Consider the following 20,471-nt stretch of genomic DNA (forward strand, 5'->3'; position numbering starts at 1 on the left):
ACTGCAAAAAAGAAAATGGAAAGGAGACAGCACTCTCGAGATTCACAAAAAATCTCTAGTAGCAGCTCTGAGTGGATGTTGAAAATGTATATGCTCCTGAATCTCTCTCCTCTGGTCAGACTCCACTCACTGAAAGTTTTTTTGCTAGTCTCTCATCCGTATCTAGATCTAAGAGACACTCTCCTTCCTTACAGGTCCCGTTAACAAAACGTATTCACCCATCTTCCATTATTCCACTTCAGGACCAACAAAAAGGAGCATCACCTGAGGACATTTTGTTGGTGGCAATTCCAACAAAACCCCCAAAACAAAGATTGCACATTCCTCCACAGGGCACTCTTGCAGCATCTAATATGACTAAAATCTCGGACATCCTAAGCTCTTTTTTCCAGGACCTAGAGCATGCACAACAAATACCACCATGGGACTCCCCTCAAGGTTCACCTGCTTCACCTTTAAATGTTGAACCGTTGGAACCAGACATGGAACATACACCAGTCCCACCGATTAGCCCAGGTTCTCCGGAATCAATCCATTCTTCGAACTCTTCGACGGGAATGCCGTCTGACCCTCCGGAAGGCCTATCTGAGCCTTATTCTCCTTTGGAGGACTTGACTTACGCAAAGTTTATTGAGAAAGTAGGCAACCTTCTTCAGATGGAAACTGGAAGAGTGCCTGATCCCAGGGCTGAAATGCTAGGGATCCTAAAAAGTTTTGAATCTCCTCCCGAGCCGACTGCATTACCTCCACATTCGGTGTTAGAAAATGTTCTGTTCAAAATCTGGAAAACTCCTTTCTCAACAACGACAACCTCCAGGAAGATTGACATTAAGTATAAAATGCGTAATTCCACAATTTATGAGACTGCCCAGCTTCCCCATCACTCCATTGTGGTTGAGTCGGCCTTATCTAAAGCTAAGCGTACTAAATTACATTAAAATGCACCACCTGGCCGAGAGAATAAATGTCTTGATGACTTTGGGAAGAAAGTGTACCACTCCTCCATGCTCGCAAATGAATACAACACCATCAATTTTATACTACGCAGTACCTCTTTGAATCACTTCAAAAGCTGCGTCCACCAGACTTAGCAACAGCAATAGAGTCTCCTTATTCAGCCCCTGTGGCCAAGGGAATGACTTCCGGCCATGGGGCATTGGATTACTTCCTGCAGGGCGCGCTCCTCTTCTTCCTCAGTAGCGTGGCCCCACGGAAATCAATGGTGTGGTGCAGCCCTGCTGGCAACACTGCTGATTCTGGTGGGGCCGTGCTGCTTCTCCACTTACTAAGGCAGTGCTTTCCAACCGCTGATTTCAGAGGGCTGCGCTGCTTTTTCTTGGCAGCACAGACCTCTTTTTTCTGCCGCCGGTGAGATCGGGTCCACCGACGGCTCCACGGACCTCCTCTTCTTCTGCTGGTGGGATTGAGTCCACAGGTGGTACCTCAGACACTCTTCTTCCACCACTGGTGGGATCAGGTCCACTGGTGGCACCAAGGACCTCCTCCTCCTCTTCTTCTGCTGCTGGTGGGATCGGATCCACTGGCAGCACCAAAGACCTCCTTCCGCAGCCGGTTGGATCGGGTTCACTGGTTGCAGCACAGGCTGCTCCCTGCTCCTGTTGCCGCCCTGTGTAATTGCACAGTTTGCACACCTGGTGGCGCCAGGCCTGTCTCCGTGGAGTTGAGTTTCCACTTCTTGGGCTTGTTCTTTATTATTTTCTTTTTAACTCCATGTTATAAGACTTAGGGGGCACATGTGGATGCCTGGTATATTGAATACCAGACCATGCTCAAGAGAGGCTGTCAAAGTTCTAGAAACTTTGACATAAGTTTTCCATGCCGGGCTCCATTGGATGATGTCACCGATGTGTCAGGACTGTCATCCTGCTGTCCTCTGAGAACACCTGTTACAGGTAAACAATTCTGCTTTACATAATATTAATGCTAGCTTCTCTACAAAGAATAGAATACATGGCTTGAATTAGCCTGTATTGCAAATCTTTTTGTGTAGTACCCAGAACACTTTTCCTCCTCTTTAGTATTCAGTTCTATTGGAACATTGGCTGGGTATTAAGAATATGTAGTCTCAGAAGCACATTTGCAGTTTAAAAAACTAAGTGAGCATCCACAGGATGTCACTGCCACAGGGGAATTAAGAATAAGAATTGCAATAAACCCAAATAATTCTTGTACACCAGGAAGTCACACATAGAGACATGGAAATGAGGGCAGAAAAAGACCAATCAGTCCATCTAGTCTGCCCAGCAAGCTCCCACACTTATTTTCCCATACTTATCTGTTTCATCAACCACCAAGTTCAGGACCCTTGTTGATGTTTGATTCCAATTTCCTGCCATCCCCTGTCATTGATGCAGAGAATAATGTTGGAGTTGCATCAAAGGTAGCTTAATGGTTAAGGGTAGTAACACAAATAGTTTATTACAGTTAGAATACTATTCAGATTGTAAGCTTATATTTATATAGAAATTCAGGTATTTGCTTTTATTTGGAATCTCACAGGAATAAGTAATACTTTGCTAAATTATTCTGTTACCATCCAGTAAGTCTTCCTTTCTACAACTGGGCAGCTGGCCAAGCTGTTTCCTGTAGATCAGATAAGGCAGAGGGTTCTCTCAGACCAGTCTGGCTTGCTTTTATACCTTTGTAGAAGTTTTTTTCTTTTATCTGCTTTGTTTTTTTTGTGTTTTGTTTTTTTATTTAGTTTTTATACTTAGCCTTAATTGGCATTCCCTGTACGTACCCAGATCAGTCCAGACCGTGGGTTGAGCCTCCTGTCCAGCAGGTGGAGACAGACCAAAACTGTGAGGGTATCCTATATCAGGACAGAGCCTACCCTACACCCCTTCAGTATTCGTCTGTCTCCAGCAGGTGCAGGCAGCTGAACCTACAGTTCCCCTTCTTCTTCTTCCCTTAGTTTTCCTGAGGGGATTTTCTTTACTTTTGTTCTGGATCAAGCAAGTATTAAATTCTTGTTTAAAAAAAAAAAAAGAGGACTTTGAAAGTTTTCTCCCTTTTTTTCCTCACAGAGACAGTTCGGTCTTTCTGCTCTGCTGGAAGCCTAGAGGGGCTTGCCCATCCTAGGCCCCTTTTTCCCAGTGACAATCTGGGGTGATACTGGCGGTCCAGTCCCTCCCCCATTATCTAGCTGACCACTGTAAAACAGTACCCTTTCAGGGAGTGCTTTTCCCCTGGCTTAGCTGAGCAGTTTAAAAAAAAAAAAAAAAAAAAGAGTGCAAGCAGGGCTGTATTTGTTACTTGTATTTGTTACTTTTTAAGAACTGTGGACAGCTCCGGCAGCGTGCAGAGTTCAGTCGCTTCCTCCACTGACCATCTTCAGCCCTGCACAGCTCAGCTGTTTTTACTTTTTTAGCGATTTTTTTTTCTTCAGCTCTGATGCCCCGTTCCAGCGCCTGTAAAGCATGTGGAGAGTCTGCCACACGTTTTTCCCACAGAGGCCTCTGTTCAGGGTGCCTACTGGGTGAGGAGGGTCCCTCATTGGTCCCCTCGCCTGCAGCAACCCGAGGGCGAGTTCCCCGCCGCGTGGCCAGGCTGTTCCCGGCTCGAAAAACCGCAGGAACGGTGGCCATCTTGGAAGCAGGCTCAAATGCAGAATCGGATGTGCAGGAGGAAGGTGAGTCTGAATTTTTTGTTTCTCCTCTTGATTTGAACCCCCCCCCCTCATGCCCCGGAGGGGGTGCCTGACCTCTCCCTACCCCCCTCCTACCCCTCCCCCCCAGGAAGTCTAAGTCTTGTTTCTCCTTGGAGTTTGTGCTTCTTATGCACAAGTCCTACTTAGCCAGCTTACAGCAGGAGGAAGATCCATCCCTGGACCCCCCCTACCACCACCACCAAAATCCCCACAAATTTCTCTTCCACAACCTCCGAAGGCGCCGGAGGGCCAGGGCTCGGTTAGGGTTAGGGTGGTCCTGGGGGTCCCGCTGCTTCTGGATCCGCCACAGCTGCCGCCGGTCCCAATTCCAGATCTGGATGTTGACCCGCTTCTTCCTAACCCCCCCCATGAGGGGAACGATCCTCAGGTGCTACGCTTATTTCAAAAGGAGGAACTAGAACCGCTCATTTCCTTCATTTTGCAGGAACTGGGAATTGAGTTGCCCCTGGCAGATATGGTTACGGCCGCAGTGCGTGCCAACATGGACCTGGTCCTGGCGGGACTTAGGGCTCTTCCATGTACTTTTCCTTTTCACCCTATGCATAAGCTAATGCTCCTTAGGGAATGGGAGTCCCCTGAGGCAGGACTCCAAGTGGGGAGGGCTATGGACAAGCTCTACCCCCTTCCTGAGGACTACTTAAGATGCCCAAGGTAGATTCCTCTGTCACGGCGGTAACCAAACACGCCACCATCCCGGTGGTTGGGGCTACGGCTCTAAAGGATGTCCAGGACCGCAAGTTGGAATTTTATCTCAAACGCATATTTGAGGTCCTGTCCTTGGGAGTTCGGGCGGCAGTCTCATGCAGCGGGCAAGCCTCAGGTGGGTTCAACAATTACTCAGCACCCAAGACCTCCCAACTGCAAAGGCGGAGCAGGCGGATCTCTTGGAGGGAGCAATTGCGTATGGGGCGGACGCCCTGTATGATCTTCTGTGAGTTCAAGCCAAGGCAGTGGTCTTCGCAGTCTCGGCCAGGCGCCTCCTCTGGCTGAGAAATTGGTCTATGGACGCCTCTTCCAAAGTGCAGTTGGAAACCCTTCCCTTCAAGGGCCAGTTGCTTTTTGGTGAGGACCTAGAGCAACTTATCAAATCCCTGGAAGAAAATAAGGTTCATAAGTTGCCAGAGGACCGCCCGAAACAATCTAAGTCCTTCTTACCCTCTCACACTAGATTTAGGGGGCAACGCCATTTTTCCACCAGGGCAAGGGGCTCGTTCCCGAGGGGTAATGCTTCCCTATCTCAATCCTGGCCTCATTCCTTTCGGGGGACGTCGGCCCTTCAGGGATAGTAGCCAGCAACACTCTGTCACCAAGTCCTCCTCTCAATGAGATGGGGCCGGCTCATTCCTCCGTTCGAGACTTAGGTGGACGGCTGTCCCAGTTTCTCAGGGAATGGGTCACCATAATGATGGATCAGTGGGTCCTAGGGGTGATAGAAAAAAGCTACGTGTTAGAATTTGCTCGAGACCTACAGGATCTTCACCTGATCTCCCCCTGCAGAAGTCAAAAGAGGCCTGCGGTTGAACAAACCCTGCGCAGGCTCCTGGAACTGGGGGCCATAGTCCCAGTCCCAGTGGAAGAACAAGGGTCCGGCCAATACTCCAACTACTTTGTCATGCCCAAAAAGGAGGGCTCCTTTCATCCAATTTTGGATCTCAAGCATGTCAACCGGGCTCTCAAAGTTCCTCATTTTCGGATGGAAACCTTGAGGGTGGTGATAGCAGCAGTTCGATCCAGAGAATTCTTGGCCTCGCTCGATCTGACGGAGGCCTACTTATACATCCCGATTCGCTGTGATCACCAGCTGTATCTTCGGTTCGAGATACTGGGCCAACATTTTCAGTTTCGAACACTCGCCTTCGGTCTTGCCACGGCGCCGCACACTTTCACCAAGGTAATGGTGGTAGTGGCGGCCACCCTGCGTCGAGACGGAGTCCTAGTCCATCCTTACCTGGACGATTGGCTCATCCGGGCCAAATCAAAGTCTCTTTGCCAGCTGGCGGTCAGCAAGGTCCTGTCATGTCTGACCTCTCTGGGGTGGGTCATCAACTTTCCCAAGAGCAAGCTTCAACCCTCCCAGACATTGGAATTCCTGGGGGCGTGATTTGACACTCGAGTAGGCAGAGTGTTTCTTCCGGAGGACCGATCGCTCAAACTCAGGGGCCAAGTGCGCAATTTTCTCTCTCTTGCCCTGCCAATGGCCTGGGATTATCTCCAGGTTCTGGGGTCCATGGCCTCCACTATCGATCTGGTCCCCTGGGCTTTTGCGCATATGCGTCCGTTACAGAAAGCCTTGCTATCCCGCTGGAAACCGGTATCGGAACAGTTTCAGCCACCCCTGCCGCTCTCCGAGTCTACCATCGCAGAACTGCAGTGGTGGCTATTGCCTGCCCATCTTCAGAAGGGGATGTCCCTTCTGACACCGCAGTGGATCGTGGTAACAATGGACACCAGCATCTCCGGCTGGGGAGCTGTATGCCAAACCCGGTTTGCTCAGGGGTATTAGTCTCCGACCCATTCTCCTTGGAACATCAATTGACTGGAAGCTTGAGTGGTCCGACTGGCTCTCAAGGCCTTCCTTCCCCTACTGCTCCACAAGGTGGTGCGGGTCCTGTCAGACAGTTCCACCACTGTAGCCTACCTCAATCGACAAGGGGGCACCAGGAGTCGCCTAGTCGCTCTGGATGCCAGCAGGCTCTTTGCATGGGCGCAATATCACTTAGAGCACTTAGCGGCTTCCCATATTGCAGGGAAGGAGAACGTTCAAGCGGATTTCCTCAGTCTCCAGAGGTTAGACCCAGGCGAGTGGGAATTGTCAGGTGCAGCGATGAACCTGATCATCCGCAGGTGGGGTCCCCCTCACTTGGATCTGATGGCCACCATGACCAATGCGAAAGCTCCTCGGTTCTTCAGCTGCAGATGGGAACATTGCGTGGAAGGGGTGGATGCCCTGGTCCTTCCCTGGCCCTGCGACATTCTACTGTATGTGTTCCCTCCCTGGCCGTTAGTGGGTGAAGTACTCCGAAGAATCAAGCTTCATCGCGGACCTGTCATTCTAGTGGCTCTGGAATGGCCTCGCAGACCGTGGTTTGCGGACCTTGTGAATCTAGCCACAGACATCCCCCTACGCCTCGGTCATCTTTCCCATCTTCTTCGGCAGGTCCCGTATTTTTCAATCAGGTGGATTGCTTCTGTCTGGCGGCCTGGCTTTTGAATGGCGGAGACTGAGAAAGAAGGGATATAAGGAAGAAGTTATATCCACTCTATTGCGGGCCAGGAAGCTGATTACCTTGCTTGCTTATGTACGAGTATGGAAGGTTTTGGAAAATGCATGTGTCGCCTCGGGTATCTCGGCTCGTAAGGCTCCGGTTTCCCAGGTCCTTTCTTTTCTCCAGAATGGTCTCGCCAAGGGGTTGTCATTCAGTTCCTTGCGAGTGCAAGTCTCCGCTCTCGGTTCTCTCTTAGGTACCATTGACGGTTACTCAGTGGCGGCTCATCCAGATGTCATCCATTTTCTCAAGGGAGCCAAGCACTTGAATCCTCCGGTCCGGGTTACTTGTCCCTCATGGAGTCTTAACTTGGTTCTCCGGGTTCTCTGCGAAGCTCCTTTTGAACCTTTAAGGAGGGCTACGCTTAAGGATTTGACTCTCAAAACCGTCTTTTTGCTGTCCATTTGTTCAGCCAGAAGAATCTCAGAGCTCTAAGCGTTGTCATGCAGAGAGCCTTTCCTATGTTTCTCGGATTCAGGGGTATCCCTTAAGACGGTACCCTCTTTCTTGCCAAAGGTCGTGTCTTCTTTTCATGTCAATCAGTCCGTGGAACGTCCGGCTTTTTCTTCGTCAGAAGTAGCAAATACAGCTGGGAGTGATCTGTGGTGCCTCAATGTGAAACGGGTCTTGCTGCGTTACCTTCAGGTTGCAAATGAGTTCCGGGTCTCTAACCACTTGTTTGTTCTGTGGAGTGGGCCAAATAAAGGTAATAAGGCTTCCAAAGCCACTATTGCGCGTTGGCTAAAGGAGGCCATTGCGTTGGCTTACATCTGTAACGGTCGGCCCATGCTGGAAGGCTTAAAAGCTCATTCCTTATGGTCTCAGGCTATTTCTTGGTCGGAGAGTCAATCTGTCTCTCTGCAGGAAATATGTAGGGCAGCTACTTTGAAATCCCTGCATACTTTTGCTTGTCATTACCATCTGGATGTACAGGCTCCAGTTTTTGGCTCCTTTGGGCGGCAGGTTCTTTGAGCGGGACTGTCTTGGTCCCACCCTGTTTAGGGAAGCTTTGGTACATCCCACGGTCTGGACTGATCCGGGTACGTATAGGGAAAGGAAAATAGGTTCTTACCTGCTAATTTTCGTTCCTGTAGTACCACGGATCAGTCCAGACACCCGCCCATACTAGATCTGATATGTCCGCTCAAATGTTCTGTCTTTTTCTACAGGTTTTTTCAATTATCTGATTTATTGTCTACTATTACTAAAGGCACCGGAAGCATCTACCAGATGAAAATAAAATTGCATGCAAGAGCGTTTTTCTTCATGCAGAATCCTTTCAATTGTTCACTTGTTCAATTTGTTAGTTTTTTCTTATTGCTTGCTTGATCTTTGGGAAGTTATATCTGCTTTGAAAGTACTTTATACTGAAGGGGTGTAGAGTAGGCTCTGTCCTGATATAGGATACCCTCACAGTTTTGGTCTGTCTCCACCTGCTGGACAGGAGGCTCAACCTACAGTCTGGACTGATCTGTAGTAATACAGGAACGAAAATTAGCAGGTAAGAACCAATTTTCCTATATTGTACACCGCTCTGTCCAGGAAGGCAGTGGATAAAGCTTTTTAATTAAAATACCTCCTTAAGTCAGTGGTCACATTTCCTCTCAGCACTGTTTTGGCTTTTCCAGTGAGATGTTTGTGCAAGTTGTTTTGGGAGAGCAGCCTTGCGTGTATGCACACTTGCAGAACCTCAGATATTTTTACATCTGATATGATGATGATGCTGTTTTGTAACCACTGTCCGCATGTCTTCCATCTTTGGCCTGCAAAATGTATATCTGGATCCTTGTCCTGTATTACGTGCAGTACATAAGAGCATACACCATACTCATCACCACAACTGAAGCTAAGCAAACAAGGCAGAAATAGGAATGGTGTTAAAAATGGATCTCTTTTCTTACAAGGTGACAGACTAACCAGTTTTGTATTCTGTAGATGGAACATTTACAGTCTTTGGAGGAGATCCCAGTTTCCCCTATGTTCCAGAGCCTGAATGTCTCCTGTCCCAATGGGCTGCTGGTGACCTTCCTTAATGAAAATCCTGCAGGTTTGTCATGTAGATAGCATGTCACCATATTAAGTAATCGACATTTGGAAAACAGAGTTTGTATAAATGATTCTTTTTCAGCCTAAGGCCTCATTTCATCTTTAAAGCATTAGATGAATGTTTATACAGTTTATCCACATCAGATGGAGACCTAAGGCCTGGCTAATCTGTTTTTTTCAATAGCATTTTTTCTTTTCTCTTTCATTTTGTACAGATGTTGGAAATCCAGTTGCTGAATGTCAGTTGTATATATATAATATGATATTCCCTGTATGTACCCAGATCAGTCCAGACTCCTGGGTTTTGTCTCCTTTCCTGCAGATGGAGACAGAGAAAGTTTTACTGATACTTTACATAACCTGAGGTGCCACCTGCAGTCCCTCGGTATTTCTCTGTCTCCAGCAGATGATGGAGGTGTAAAACCTGCAGTCTGTGTCTTAAAAAAATAAATAAATAAAATAAGGAAAATAAATTGTAAAGTTGGAAATAGCCTCCCAGGGAGTTGTTAGATACTGGTGGGGCCATCCTCCCTGGTTTTGAGGTGGCGAGCAGTGAGTTGGTGACAATTAATGCTCAGTCCTTGATTGCCAGCTCAGGCAGATACCTGGGGGTCCCAGTTATCTCACCTGCAGGAGGATAGTCAGAGCCTGCAGATAGTCTTCTTTAAAGGGAAGTAGTCTTTATTTGTTTGTTAGTTTGGCATCCTCATTAAAGTTTACAAAAAAAAAATAATGCTTTCTTTTTTTGAGGCTGATTGGAAGGCTCTCCTTGTCCCTCAGTCCTCTGCTGGTCATTGCTGCCAGTCTCCGACAGCTGTTGGTTTTTCGCTCATTCCAGGGGTCCCGGCGCTTTGTGGCGTTGTCACATGGCCCAAGTTGGGAAATTGGCGGGGACGTGACCGCATATCTCTCCCGTGATGGCCGATGCGCTCAGTGCCTCTCTGGGGGAGAAGGGTCGTTGGCGCTCATTCCGGCAGCATCGGGGAGGTGGTGCAAGCCTGGCAGGCTTTCCGGTGCACTGCAGGCAGTGGGGGGCCCCTTCCTGCTAAGCAAGGGAATCGCGACCATTTTATTCACTTTTATGGCTGCTTCGCAGGCTGCGGGGGGTGGGAGGGAGAATCCCTCTCGCCTCTTTCCCCAGCTCATAGAGCCTCGGAGGGTGGTCAGCAGGCTGAAGGGGCCCCTTCTGATGATGAGACAGAGCAGGGAGCCTCGGATGACGCCTCAGATTCTTTCTACTGACTTTGTGCTTTTGATGCACGAGGCATTTTTGGCCAGGAAAGCCACGGGGCGACACAAGGCTGGCCAGGGTCCCCAGCGCACCCGCGTTCAGTGAAGAGGGCTAAGGCAATGGAGGCCACAAGGGTTTGGAGAGACTCTGGGCCACCACCTTGAGAGGCACGACCGAGTTTTCTGAAGACGGGGACCTGCAGGCGCAAGCCCTGCGGGAGTCAGATGTCACTATGTTGGCCAAGATGCGGAAGAAGCGCTGGGGAGTGGCCTGGCCGTGGAGGGGGATGATCCAAAAGTGGTTCAGCTGTTTCACAGGGAAGAGTTTGGCCTCCTTATACCACATGTTCAGGAAGAATTGGGGATAGAGCTTCTGCAGGAAGATTCGGATCAAGAAGGGTAGATGTGGTCATGGAGGGTCTCCGTGGTCTGCCGAGGGCCTTTCCTTTCCATAAGTCCATCAAGAAGTTGGTTTCAGGGAGTGGGATACTCCTGAGACAGGCCTGAAGGTGCTCAGAGCAATGGATAAATTGTACCCCTTGCAGGAGGATACTTTGGAACTCCAGGGTACCGAAGGTGGATGCCACAGTTTCAGCTGTTACAAAGAAGACCACCATTCCAGTGCCCAGTGCTACAGCACTGAAGGACCTTCAGGATAGGAAGCTAGAGGTTCACCTCAAGGTTTTTGAGGTTTCTGCCCTTGGCATACGGGTTGCGGTGTGCAGCAGTGTTGTGCTAAGGGCAGGTCTCCACTGGGTTCAGCAGTTTCAGGCAGACAGGGCCATGACTGACCTTGAGACTAAGCAGGCTGGCAGCCATGGTAGCCTATGGAGCTGGTGCACTATGACCTCATTCAAGCTTTTTCAAGGTCACTGATGTCAGTGGTTTTGGCTAGGAGACTCCTCTGGTTGAGGAACTGGTTGGCGGAGGTGTCATCTAAGTCTCAGCTGGGAGCTTTACCTTTTGAAGGGAAGCTGCTTTTTGGACAAGACTTAGAAGAGATGATCAAACTTCTTGGGGAGAATAAAGGTTATAAATTGCCTGAGGATAATCCTAAAGGGAAAGGGTCTTTACTTTCGCACTCTTGTTTCAGATGCAATAAACGTTTACGCCCAGCAGGGCTATCAGGGGCACCCAGAGCCAGTCTGCCATATGACAATCATCCTGGAATCAGTCCTTTCACAGGCATAGATCAAATAGGGATGGCTCTAGCCAGGGAAGTGGTGGAGCCAAGTCTGCCTAATGATGCGAGGCCGGTCCATTCCTCTGTCCAGCTGTAGGGGGTCGGTTGACTGTTTCTTTCGAGGAGTGGACCAAGATCAAGTCTGGGTGCTAGACGTAATAAGCCAAGGTTACACTTTAGAGTTTGCTCGTCCATTAAGAGATATGTTCATTGCTCCCCCTGCTTATGTGAGAGAAAGAGACTCATAGTACAGCAATCAATTGACCGTCTGTGGTTGCTAAGAACAGTTATTTCTGTACCTCTGGAAGAGCAGGGGAAGGGCCGTTATTCCATGTATTTTTGTCGTTCCCAAGAAAGAAGGAACGTTTTTTCCCATTTTGGATTTGATGTTCCGTGGTTATGGTGGTGCGCAAGGGGGGATTCCTGGCTCCTCGGGGCATGGCTGAGGCATATTTGCATATAGGAATCTAAACCAACCTTCAAAGATATCTCAGATTCATGGTCCTGGCATGGCATTTTCAGTGTTGTGCCCTTTCATTCGGTCTGGCGATGTTGGCCCGGACTTTCACCAAGGTGATAGTAGTCGTGGCAGCAGCTCTCTGGAGGGAGGGCCTCTTGGTTCAGCCATCTTTCTCCTTCTCAGGTGTTGGAATTTCTGGGGGTGCGTTTTGATACAACTCTGTTGGTGAAGGTTTTTCTCATTGATGAGCACATATCCAAATTTCAGCTACAAGTCCGAGCTTTATTGCGGAAGAAGGCTTCCAGGGTCTGGGAGTACTTGCGGGTTCTCGGCTCTGTGGCCTTCACATTGGAGTTGGTTCCGTGGGCATTCACTCATATGCGACACTTACAGTCAGCATTGCTTTCCTGCTGGAATCTGTCGTCAGGGCAGTTTCATCTGCTACTTCCTTTAACAGAGTTGGCCAGGTCCAGCCTCTCATGGTGGCTTGTTTGGGACAAGTTAGTCGAGGGGTGGACTGGACTGGATGGGGAGCAGTGTAACAGGACCAGTCTGTTCAGAGTCTATGGTCGGCGGAGGAAGAGTTGTGGTCCATCAACCGCCTAAAAACAAGGGCAGTGAGATTGGCATTGCAGGCGTTTTCTGCTGCTGTCGAGGGGCAAGCCTGTGAGGATCCTGTTGGACAGTGCAACGACGGTGGGTTACATTAACCAACAGGGTGGATCCAAAAGTCGGGTGATAGCTCAAGTGGCCCAGGCATTGTTCCACTGGGCAGAGCAGTATCTGGCGCTGTTAGCAGCTTCTCGCAAATGCGGAACAGTCAATGTGCAAGCGGATTTCAGCTATCAGCAGTTAGATCCCGAAAAGTGGAAACTCTCAGAGAAGGCAATACATCTCATCATCCAAAAATGGGGCAGGCGGCACGTGAATCTCATGGTGACCTTCCAAAACGCCAAGGCCCTGCGGTTCTTCAGTCAGAGAAGGGAGCAGAAGGGGTCGATGCCTTACTTCTGCCTTGACAGACCAATGAATATCCAAAAATACACCAAAACAGCGAACTGCTGTTAATCAAAAACAATCAAGAGCCAAGCTCTGTCGCTGAACAATTGAATAAACTTTTCAATGGGTAATGTGTGTTTTACAAGTGATTTTAAATAAAGTAAATACCTACACTGTCAAATGGAAAAGTTTTGTTTGTTGATGTAATTTATAAAAAATATTTAATGGAGTCAGAGAAAGGTTTCATACTAAGTGTAGGTGCCCTGCACCTCTGTAAGGTGAACATATAATCATCAACCTTCCTCCTCCTCCTCAATTAATTTTTAACAATAATTTTTTTAAAAAGATTTTTTTTGTATATATGCTTGTGTTATCCCTGAAAACACCTACAGGATTCTTCCGTGGCAATGTAATTTTTAAATGCAATGCTGCAAACTATTTACTCAGTGCTACTCAACGAGAATGTTAATAAAGGGTATAAAAACAGACTTCCCCGTTTTTGGTTGGTGTGTCCATCTTCTTCTGTGTTATCCCAACATGTTTCAGACAGAAATGCCTTTCCTCAGGGGGTTCGATGTTTCCCAAAACCAACTTCACGGAGTCTGCAACCCTCTTCTCAACGGTTTCTCCTGAGCTCAATGTGTTATGCCCCAAAGCGATCTTCCTCTCTGGACCGCCCGGAAGAATAACCTGTCAGGGGAACAGACTCCTTATATATGTTACTGCTGGGGCTCAAAACAACCAATGAGAAATCTCAACATTGCGACGTGATTAATGACGTCTCAATCGGACCTGCAAGAGAACTCGCTCTGTAGACTGATGGTATAAGCCTCGGACCTGAAAGAGGCACTCTGAACTGTCAAGACATAATCAATGACGTCTATGTCACACCTGCGAAAGAACTCATTCTATAGGCTGATACTACGGTCCTCGGATCTTAAACGAGGCTTTTCAAGCTGTCAAAATTGTGAACAGAGGAAACCTTCCCACGGGCTTTAGAAGTCCGGATATTTCAATCTTTGGAGCGATCAGGTAACGAGATGACTGGCATATCCGGTAAATTATCACTATTGCTCCATTTGGTCATTCATAAGAGAATATTGAAGTTAAGCTCGTCATTCATGCCTCGAGGTACAGAGGTTTGCAATGTAAATATCCAGAAGGCTTCTCGTGTATTAAGCAATGGTCGTATATCCCCACCGCGGGGTGAAAGCTGTATTTGCTCAATGATCGTCCATTTCAAATCTGCGATTGTGTGGCCAAAATCCACCAGATGTTGAACCATGGGTGCCGTAAGCTTCAACGTGGTAAACCGTGATTTATGTTCCCCGAGTCTCACTCGGATGGGTCTGGTGGTCCGTCCTATGTATAATTTTGGACATGTACAGATAATAGCATACACCACATTATTGGACTGACAATCAGTATTACTCTTTCTCCAAATCTTGTAACCTGAAGGTGGAACTTCCCATAGAACACCCGTAATGGTCTGTGAACACCAAGAGCAATGGCCACACTTTCGATGACCCACTGCCTTGGCCAGTTGGCATTCTTCTGTAAGTGTTTTTCCCATGACATCTGGTGAGCAAAGTCTTGTGGTGGATAGAGATCCATCCAGGCGAGGTATTCCTGGTGGTGCCAGAGTGGCTGAAGTGACCTTGGTTTGCAGCCCTGATAAACTTAGCAGTGGACGGTCCGATGAGGCTCACTCATCTGCCAAAGCTTCTGTGCCAATGTCCCATTATTCCAAACAGGCGACTTGCTTCTGTCTTGCGGCTTGGCTGTTGAGAGGAAGCGCTTAAGGAAGAGAGGATATGCTGAGAAAGGTATTGCACCCTTTTGCAAGCAAGAAAGACTTCCACCTCTTTGGCATAAGTGAGGATATTGAAAGTTTTTGAGATCTCGGGTACATAGCAGACAGTGATTCCTATACGGGCCTCCATGGCTCATATTTGGGCTTTTTTTTTTTTTTGCAGAAAGGATTGGTAAAGGGGTTTTCTTTTAATTCCCTCAGAGTTCAGGTGGCGGCATTGGGCTGCCTCTGAGGCAAAGTACAGGGAAAGACTCTAGTTACACATCCAGATGTAATGTGTTTTCTCTTGGGGGGGGCGAAACATTGGCATCCTCCGGTTCAAAGGTTGTGTCCTTCCTGGAACCTTAACTTAGTCCTTAAGGGTTTGTGTGCCATGCTGTTCAAACCTCTTAAGAGAGCCACTATGAAGGATCTCACTTTGAAGGTTTTATTTATTTTTTATTTATTTATGCAATTTTTATATACCGTAACCCAAAACACAAGGTTCTATCTTTCCAGTTTACATAATACAAAATTTTAGATAAGCAGTTAGAAAGCAGAAATAAATACAATAAAAACTTCAATAAAAAATAATAAGATAGTTAAAAAATTACTTAAAAAACTAAAATAGCAATAGTATAGTTAAGAAATTAAAAGATAAAAATTGTCTGGGAAAAGCTGTAGATTTATATAACATCCTGAGTATTAGTTCTGTATGCTTGCAAAAAACATCATGTTTTTAGATCTTTCTTAAATTTCTTGAGGTTGTCCTGCATTCTTAGTTCCAGTGGCAAACTGTTCCAAAGTTTTGGTCCCGCAACTGAAATGGCCCTTTCTCTTACTTGGTGGCCATTTGTTCTGCCCAAACGTTTTCAGTATTGCAGGTATTGTCTGGTAGAGAATCCTTTTTGAGAATTTTGGATTCCGGGGTTTCCTTGAGGACGGTTCCTTCCTTTTGGCCGAAGGTGGTTTCGTCTTTTCACTTGAATCAGTCAGTGGAACTTCATCCTTTTTTCAAGTTTGGATGCTACGGAGCATCATGCTAGAGAGTTAAGACACTTGGATGTCACGCATGCTTTGTTGAGCTACCTTGAGATCACTACAGTTTTCGGCTAACGGATTACCTTTGTGTGCTATGGTGTAGTGCAAAAAAATGTTGTAAAGCTTTGAAGGCCTCAATTGGGTGGTGGTTAAAGGATGCTATTGGTTCGGCATACATCTGTCAGGGTCATCCTGTTCCGGAGAAGTTACAGGCTCTTTCGACCCATTCTCAGGCATCATCCTGGGCTGAATGACAACAAGTGTCACCCCAGGAGATTTGTAAGGCGGCTACTTGGAAGAATTCACACACTTTTGTGAGGCATTAATGTTTGCATATCCAGGTCCTAGAATCAAGGGACTTTGGGGAAGGGGTGCTTCAAGCTGGACTCTCACAGTCCCACCCCATTTAGGGAAACTTTGGTATATCCCAGGAGTCTGGACTGATCTGGATACATAAAGGGAATTGGTTCATACCTGCTAATTTTTTCTTCCATGTATCCTCTCCATGATCAGTGCTTTCCAGCTGTTTCATTTTTGCCCAGGCTCCCTGTTGTTCTTGCATTAATGATATTCTTGTTTGACTGTCCTATCCTTGGTTATGATCCATTATGATCATTCTCATAACCTCAACTGGATGAAACCCTAGCACATAACAGGGTTAACAATATCCATTTGGACAAATAATTTAGTGTTCTAATGAAGGAAAAATTGTGTGTAGCCTTGAGGCTTTAGAAATTTTCATCTTAGTGGACATGCTTCTTGAATGTACTATACATATAATTTGAACCCAAAATTAATTGCCCATTTTATTGCAATCAACCCAAAAGCAGAAACCCTTGATTAATCAATTCAAGGAAAACAAAACAAAAATTGGAATTTGAAAACAAAAGACCCAACATGAGTTCATGTTTCGATGACCAAAGTCACCTGCCTCAGTTGTAATGTTTCTCACGTTCAAAAATACTCCATGTCTTTTGTTTTCAAGAAATGGTCAACAGATGAGTGACCAACAGTGCTCATAGAAACGATAAGTTCTTATTTTTCATTGTTTTCGCTTTTGGATGTTGTTAGTGGGGGATTATTGAAGAGAGTGAGAGTGGTTTCCATATTCCATGAATAACAGGAGATAATGTTAAGAGTTTTGAGATAGGTATAAAGCAAAAAAAACCAAACTGGCAGATAAATGACAATACCATTGTACATTTCTGATACCACTTGAGGCCCATTGTGTGGCAAGAGGTGATGGATGTAAATTTGGATACATCTTTTATCTGATGCCACTTCAGTATACTGTAAATAATTATACCTTTGTCTGTTAAGTTACTATAGCTTTGTTTCTTCTTCCCCCAGTTGAACAGCCTTGTTTATTGGAACTGCATTGTCTCTCTTCACTTCTCTTTAGGTTCAAAGTTATCACTCCCCCTGTTATTTTGTAAACCAGCATGATATGATTGTATCATGAATGCCGGTATAGAAAAACTCTAAATAAATGTTCGCGATAAATGGTTAAAACAATTCATTTACATTAGAATTCCAATTTTTGTTTTGTTTTTCCCTTGTTTTGTTTGAAGAGTTTATTTTATGTAATCTGCTTTTTTCAAGATCTGAAATCTAAAGGCCCTGAAAGCAGTTCAAAACTGTTGATAAGGCAAAGCTATCCTGTAAGGGTGAAAAATGCACAAGTCAGCAAAACTATGAAGAATCCTAATATGCAAGAGGTATCCAGAGTCATTGCCAGCTGTGGAACTGTAGTCAAATATATGATGGATGGATCCACACAGGTAAAAGATTGTAGTGGAGACCATGTTCTACTCAGGAGGGGGGAAGAGTAAAACACTTAGAGGCCAATAGTCAAAGGTATTTAACCAGATAATTCACAAGTTGTCTGGCTAAATGCTGACTTTTCAATTTCACCAGTACTTATCCAGCTAAAAATTAAGTGAACAAGAAATGGTATTTTGGGGAGTGTTTTGAGGGGGTTAAGTTAGCTGGAAACTAATCTGGCTAACTCCATCAATATTTGGAGTTAACTGAATACATTTTTTGGCTAACTCTAGCCATTCCCTGGAGCAGGCTAGAGTTCCCAGATTACAATATAGCCAGATAAGGCTAAAATTAATATAGCTGATTAAGTGACGATGGCCATCAAAAACAAAATAGAGATCATAGACCTGGTGGCCTGATTCTCACCTCCAGCTCAATGGAAAAAATAAAATGCCCTGCCAGACTGAGTTCTCTCCACCCTTCAAACACCTCAAGAGACTTTTTAAAAAAATAAGTTTGATGCTGGCCTCTCCAGTTATATGATACAACTACATTGGCAAATCAATAATACATCACAAAATTCCAAACGCAAAAAACTTATAGTGACATATAATATATTATAATCTTTATTCGTTTTACAAGCAAAGTGTTTCCCAAAACAACTTCTATCTAAAACCTCAAAACATAGACCCAAGGAATACCCTCTAAAAGTCAAACAATACATTAATACCATTCACACTTCCTTTCACACACACATCCTTTAAAAACCTTTTTTTCCCAACATTATTTCTATATATTCAATTTTTCAAATATTTTTTCACATTTTCAAAATGAACTTTTCCATAAGCAGAAAAAATTCTTATTACAGTAATTTTTCATAACTGTCAAAAGATCACATTCTTCACTTTATATTAACAGTTATATCCTTCTTATATTCTCCTGAGGATGAAGAGAATATAAGTTATATCCTCAGGAGAATATAAGAAGGATATAACTGTTAATATAAAGTGAAGAATGTGATCTTTTGACAGTTATGAAAAATTACTGTAATAAGAATTTTTTCTGCTTATGGAAAAGTTCGTTTTGAAAATGTGAGAAAATATTTGAAAAATTGAATATATAGAAATAATGTTGGGAAAACAAGGTTTTTAAAGGATATGTGTGTGAAAGGAAGTATGAATGATATGAATGTATTGTTTGACTTTTAGAGGGTATTCCTTGGGTCTATGTTTTGAGGTTTTAGATAGAAGTTGTTTTGGGAAACACTTTGCTTGTAAAACAAATAAAGATAATACATTGCAGGCCCTCACCTCTGGAACTCACTACCGGAACACCTAAGATTACAAAATAACACTAAAACTTTTAAAAAAGAACTCAATACTTGGCTCTTCAGACAAGCCTTCAAAGATGGGATCGGCTAATCTCACACGCCACAATTAACACCCCATACCTTTACGGATATCTGAAACAAATATATATATATATATTTATTTAAACCTTACCATTACTGTTATTTAAACCATATAACGATAAACCCAATATCCCTCTAGAAAATCTAACCTGAACCCATTCGCATCCGCTGTCATAACCAAAGTTATAACCTGTCCCCTTCTGTTAATTATCCTATTATGTTGTTTTACCAGTTATCTCGTTATATGTAGCTCATGGTTCTCTCAGTTTACTGTTCTGTTTTACCAATGGTTTCTGCACATGTAATTCGTTGTTTCAAATGTAAACCGGAGTGAAGGCCTCTAGCTAAACTTCGGTATATAAAAACGTACAAATAAAATAAATAAATAAAATAAATTATAATATATTATATGTCACTATATGTTTTTTGCATTTGGCCTCCCCAGTTAGGCATAGTCTGAAATCCCTGCCTTTCCCCTACCACCTGGTACCTTGATCAACCTGTTTCAGCCCTAGGATTGCGGTACAACAGCATTACCAGCCTGTTGTAAAATCCACGATCAGGAAGTCCAAGATGATGAGAACTTGCTTCTTGGTACCCCCTGGGCATAAGCCTCAAACTCATGACCTTGGGCAGAAGATTTAGCAAAACATTATTATTTTAATTTCCCATATATAGTGTCCTATCAGCTTTTCATGGGTCAATACATGCAAGACATTCTGAAAATGAAGTCCCTGTCAAGTGATCTCACTCAGAAGAAATATGACAAGTTGGAGTCACTAGTGGACAAGAGTCAGGAATGTAGAAGACTCTGTCATGGCTGTGGGCTTCAGATCTCCAACAAGATGTGCAGTAGAGCCTTGCTGACATGCCCTGCAGTAGAGGAAATCTCTAATCAAAACACAGGATGGGGTTTTGACTGGATCCAAGAGAACATAGCCAGTATCACAGTGTCCATTCTGGACACTGTGTGTGTGTTGGGGGGCGAGGAGAAGACACAGACAGCTGCATTCTCATCATAATCCAGAATGGATACAGAATTTGCCTATTTAAAATCCTAATGAATTGCTCCCATCTCTTCCCCCAGAGTCTCTTGGTCTATCTCTCAATATCAAGAACTACTACTCAAAGAATGCACCTCTCTCTTAGAGGCTAAGGTGATCAAACACATTCTATCAGGAAAAAGAGGGTAGAGATTTTATTTCAAGTATTTCCTGATTTCCAAAGAAAACAGGACTCTATCTCACCCTAGGCCTAAGGGTCTTGAATAAATTCCTGATAAGGAGACTGGCCATGTTCCCTGAATTTAAAGGATGCTTGCACCTGGATTGACTCAGTTAACTGACTGTGCAATTGGTTCCTACCACCAACATGTAGAAGGTAAACCCATATCCTTACAGCCTTTAGTTGTTCAGTTTATGTGGAGCTTGCTTCTTTTGAATCCTCTTATCAAGCCTTCTGCTATGCCTTGAGACCTTTGTGTCATACTGATCCAGCTGAAGAAAGCTCTCTTTAAGCCATTAGAGTCCTGTGAATTGAAGTACCTGATCTGGAAAGTCATATTTTTGGTGGCAGTTGCATTGGTACA

The 20,471-nt window shown here is 45.2% G+C and overlaps 1 protein-coding gene across 2 annotated transcripts in view; it reads left to right on the forward strand.

Moving 5' to 3' along the window:
* The window catches only part of SPAG17 (sperm associated antigen 17), a 289,254-nt gene that overhangs the window by 175,237 nt on the left and 93,546 nt on the right, over window positions 1-20,471 (forward strand). For both annotated transcript variants that reach the window (XM_029577979.1, XM_029577980.1), the window contains 2 exons: window positions 8,893-9,004; window positions 17,311-17,489. In XM_029577979.1, coding sequence (XP_029433839.1) covers window positions 8,893-9,004; window positions 17,311-17,489 — 291 coding nt within the window. The remainder of the gene's footprint in view (window positions 1-8,892; window positions 9,005-17,310; window positions 17,490-20,471) is intronic.

The sequence above is a fragment of the Rhinatrema bivittatum genome, chromosome 15, assembly GCF_901001135.1.
Source record: "Rhinatrema bivittatum chromosome 15, aRhiBiv1.1, whole genome shotgun sequence".
Lineage (NCBI taxonomy): Eukaryota > Metazoa > Chordata > Amphibia > Gymnophiona > Rhinatrematidae > Rhinatrema > Rhinatrema bivittatum.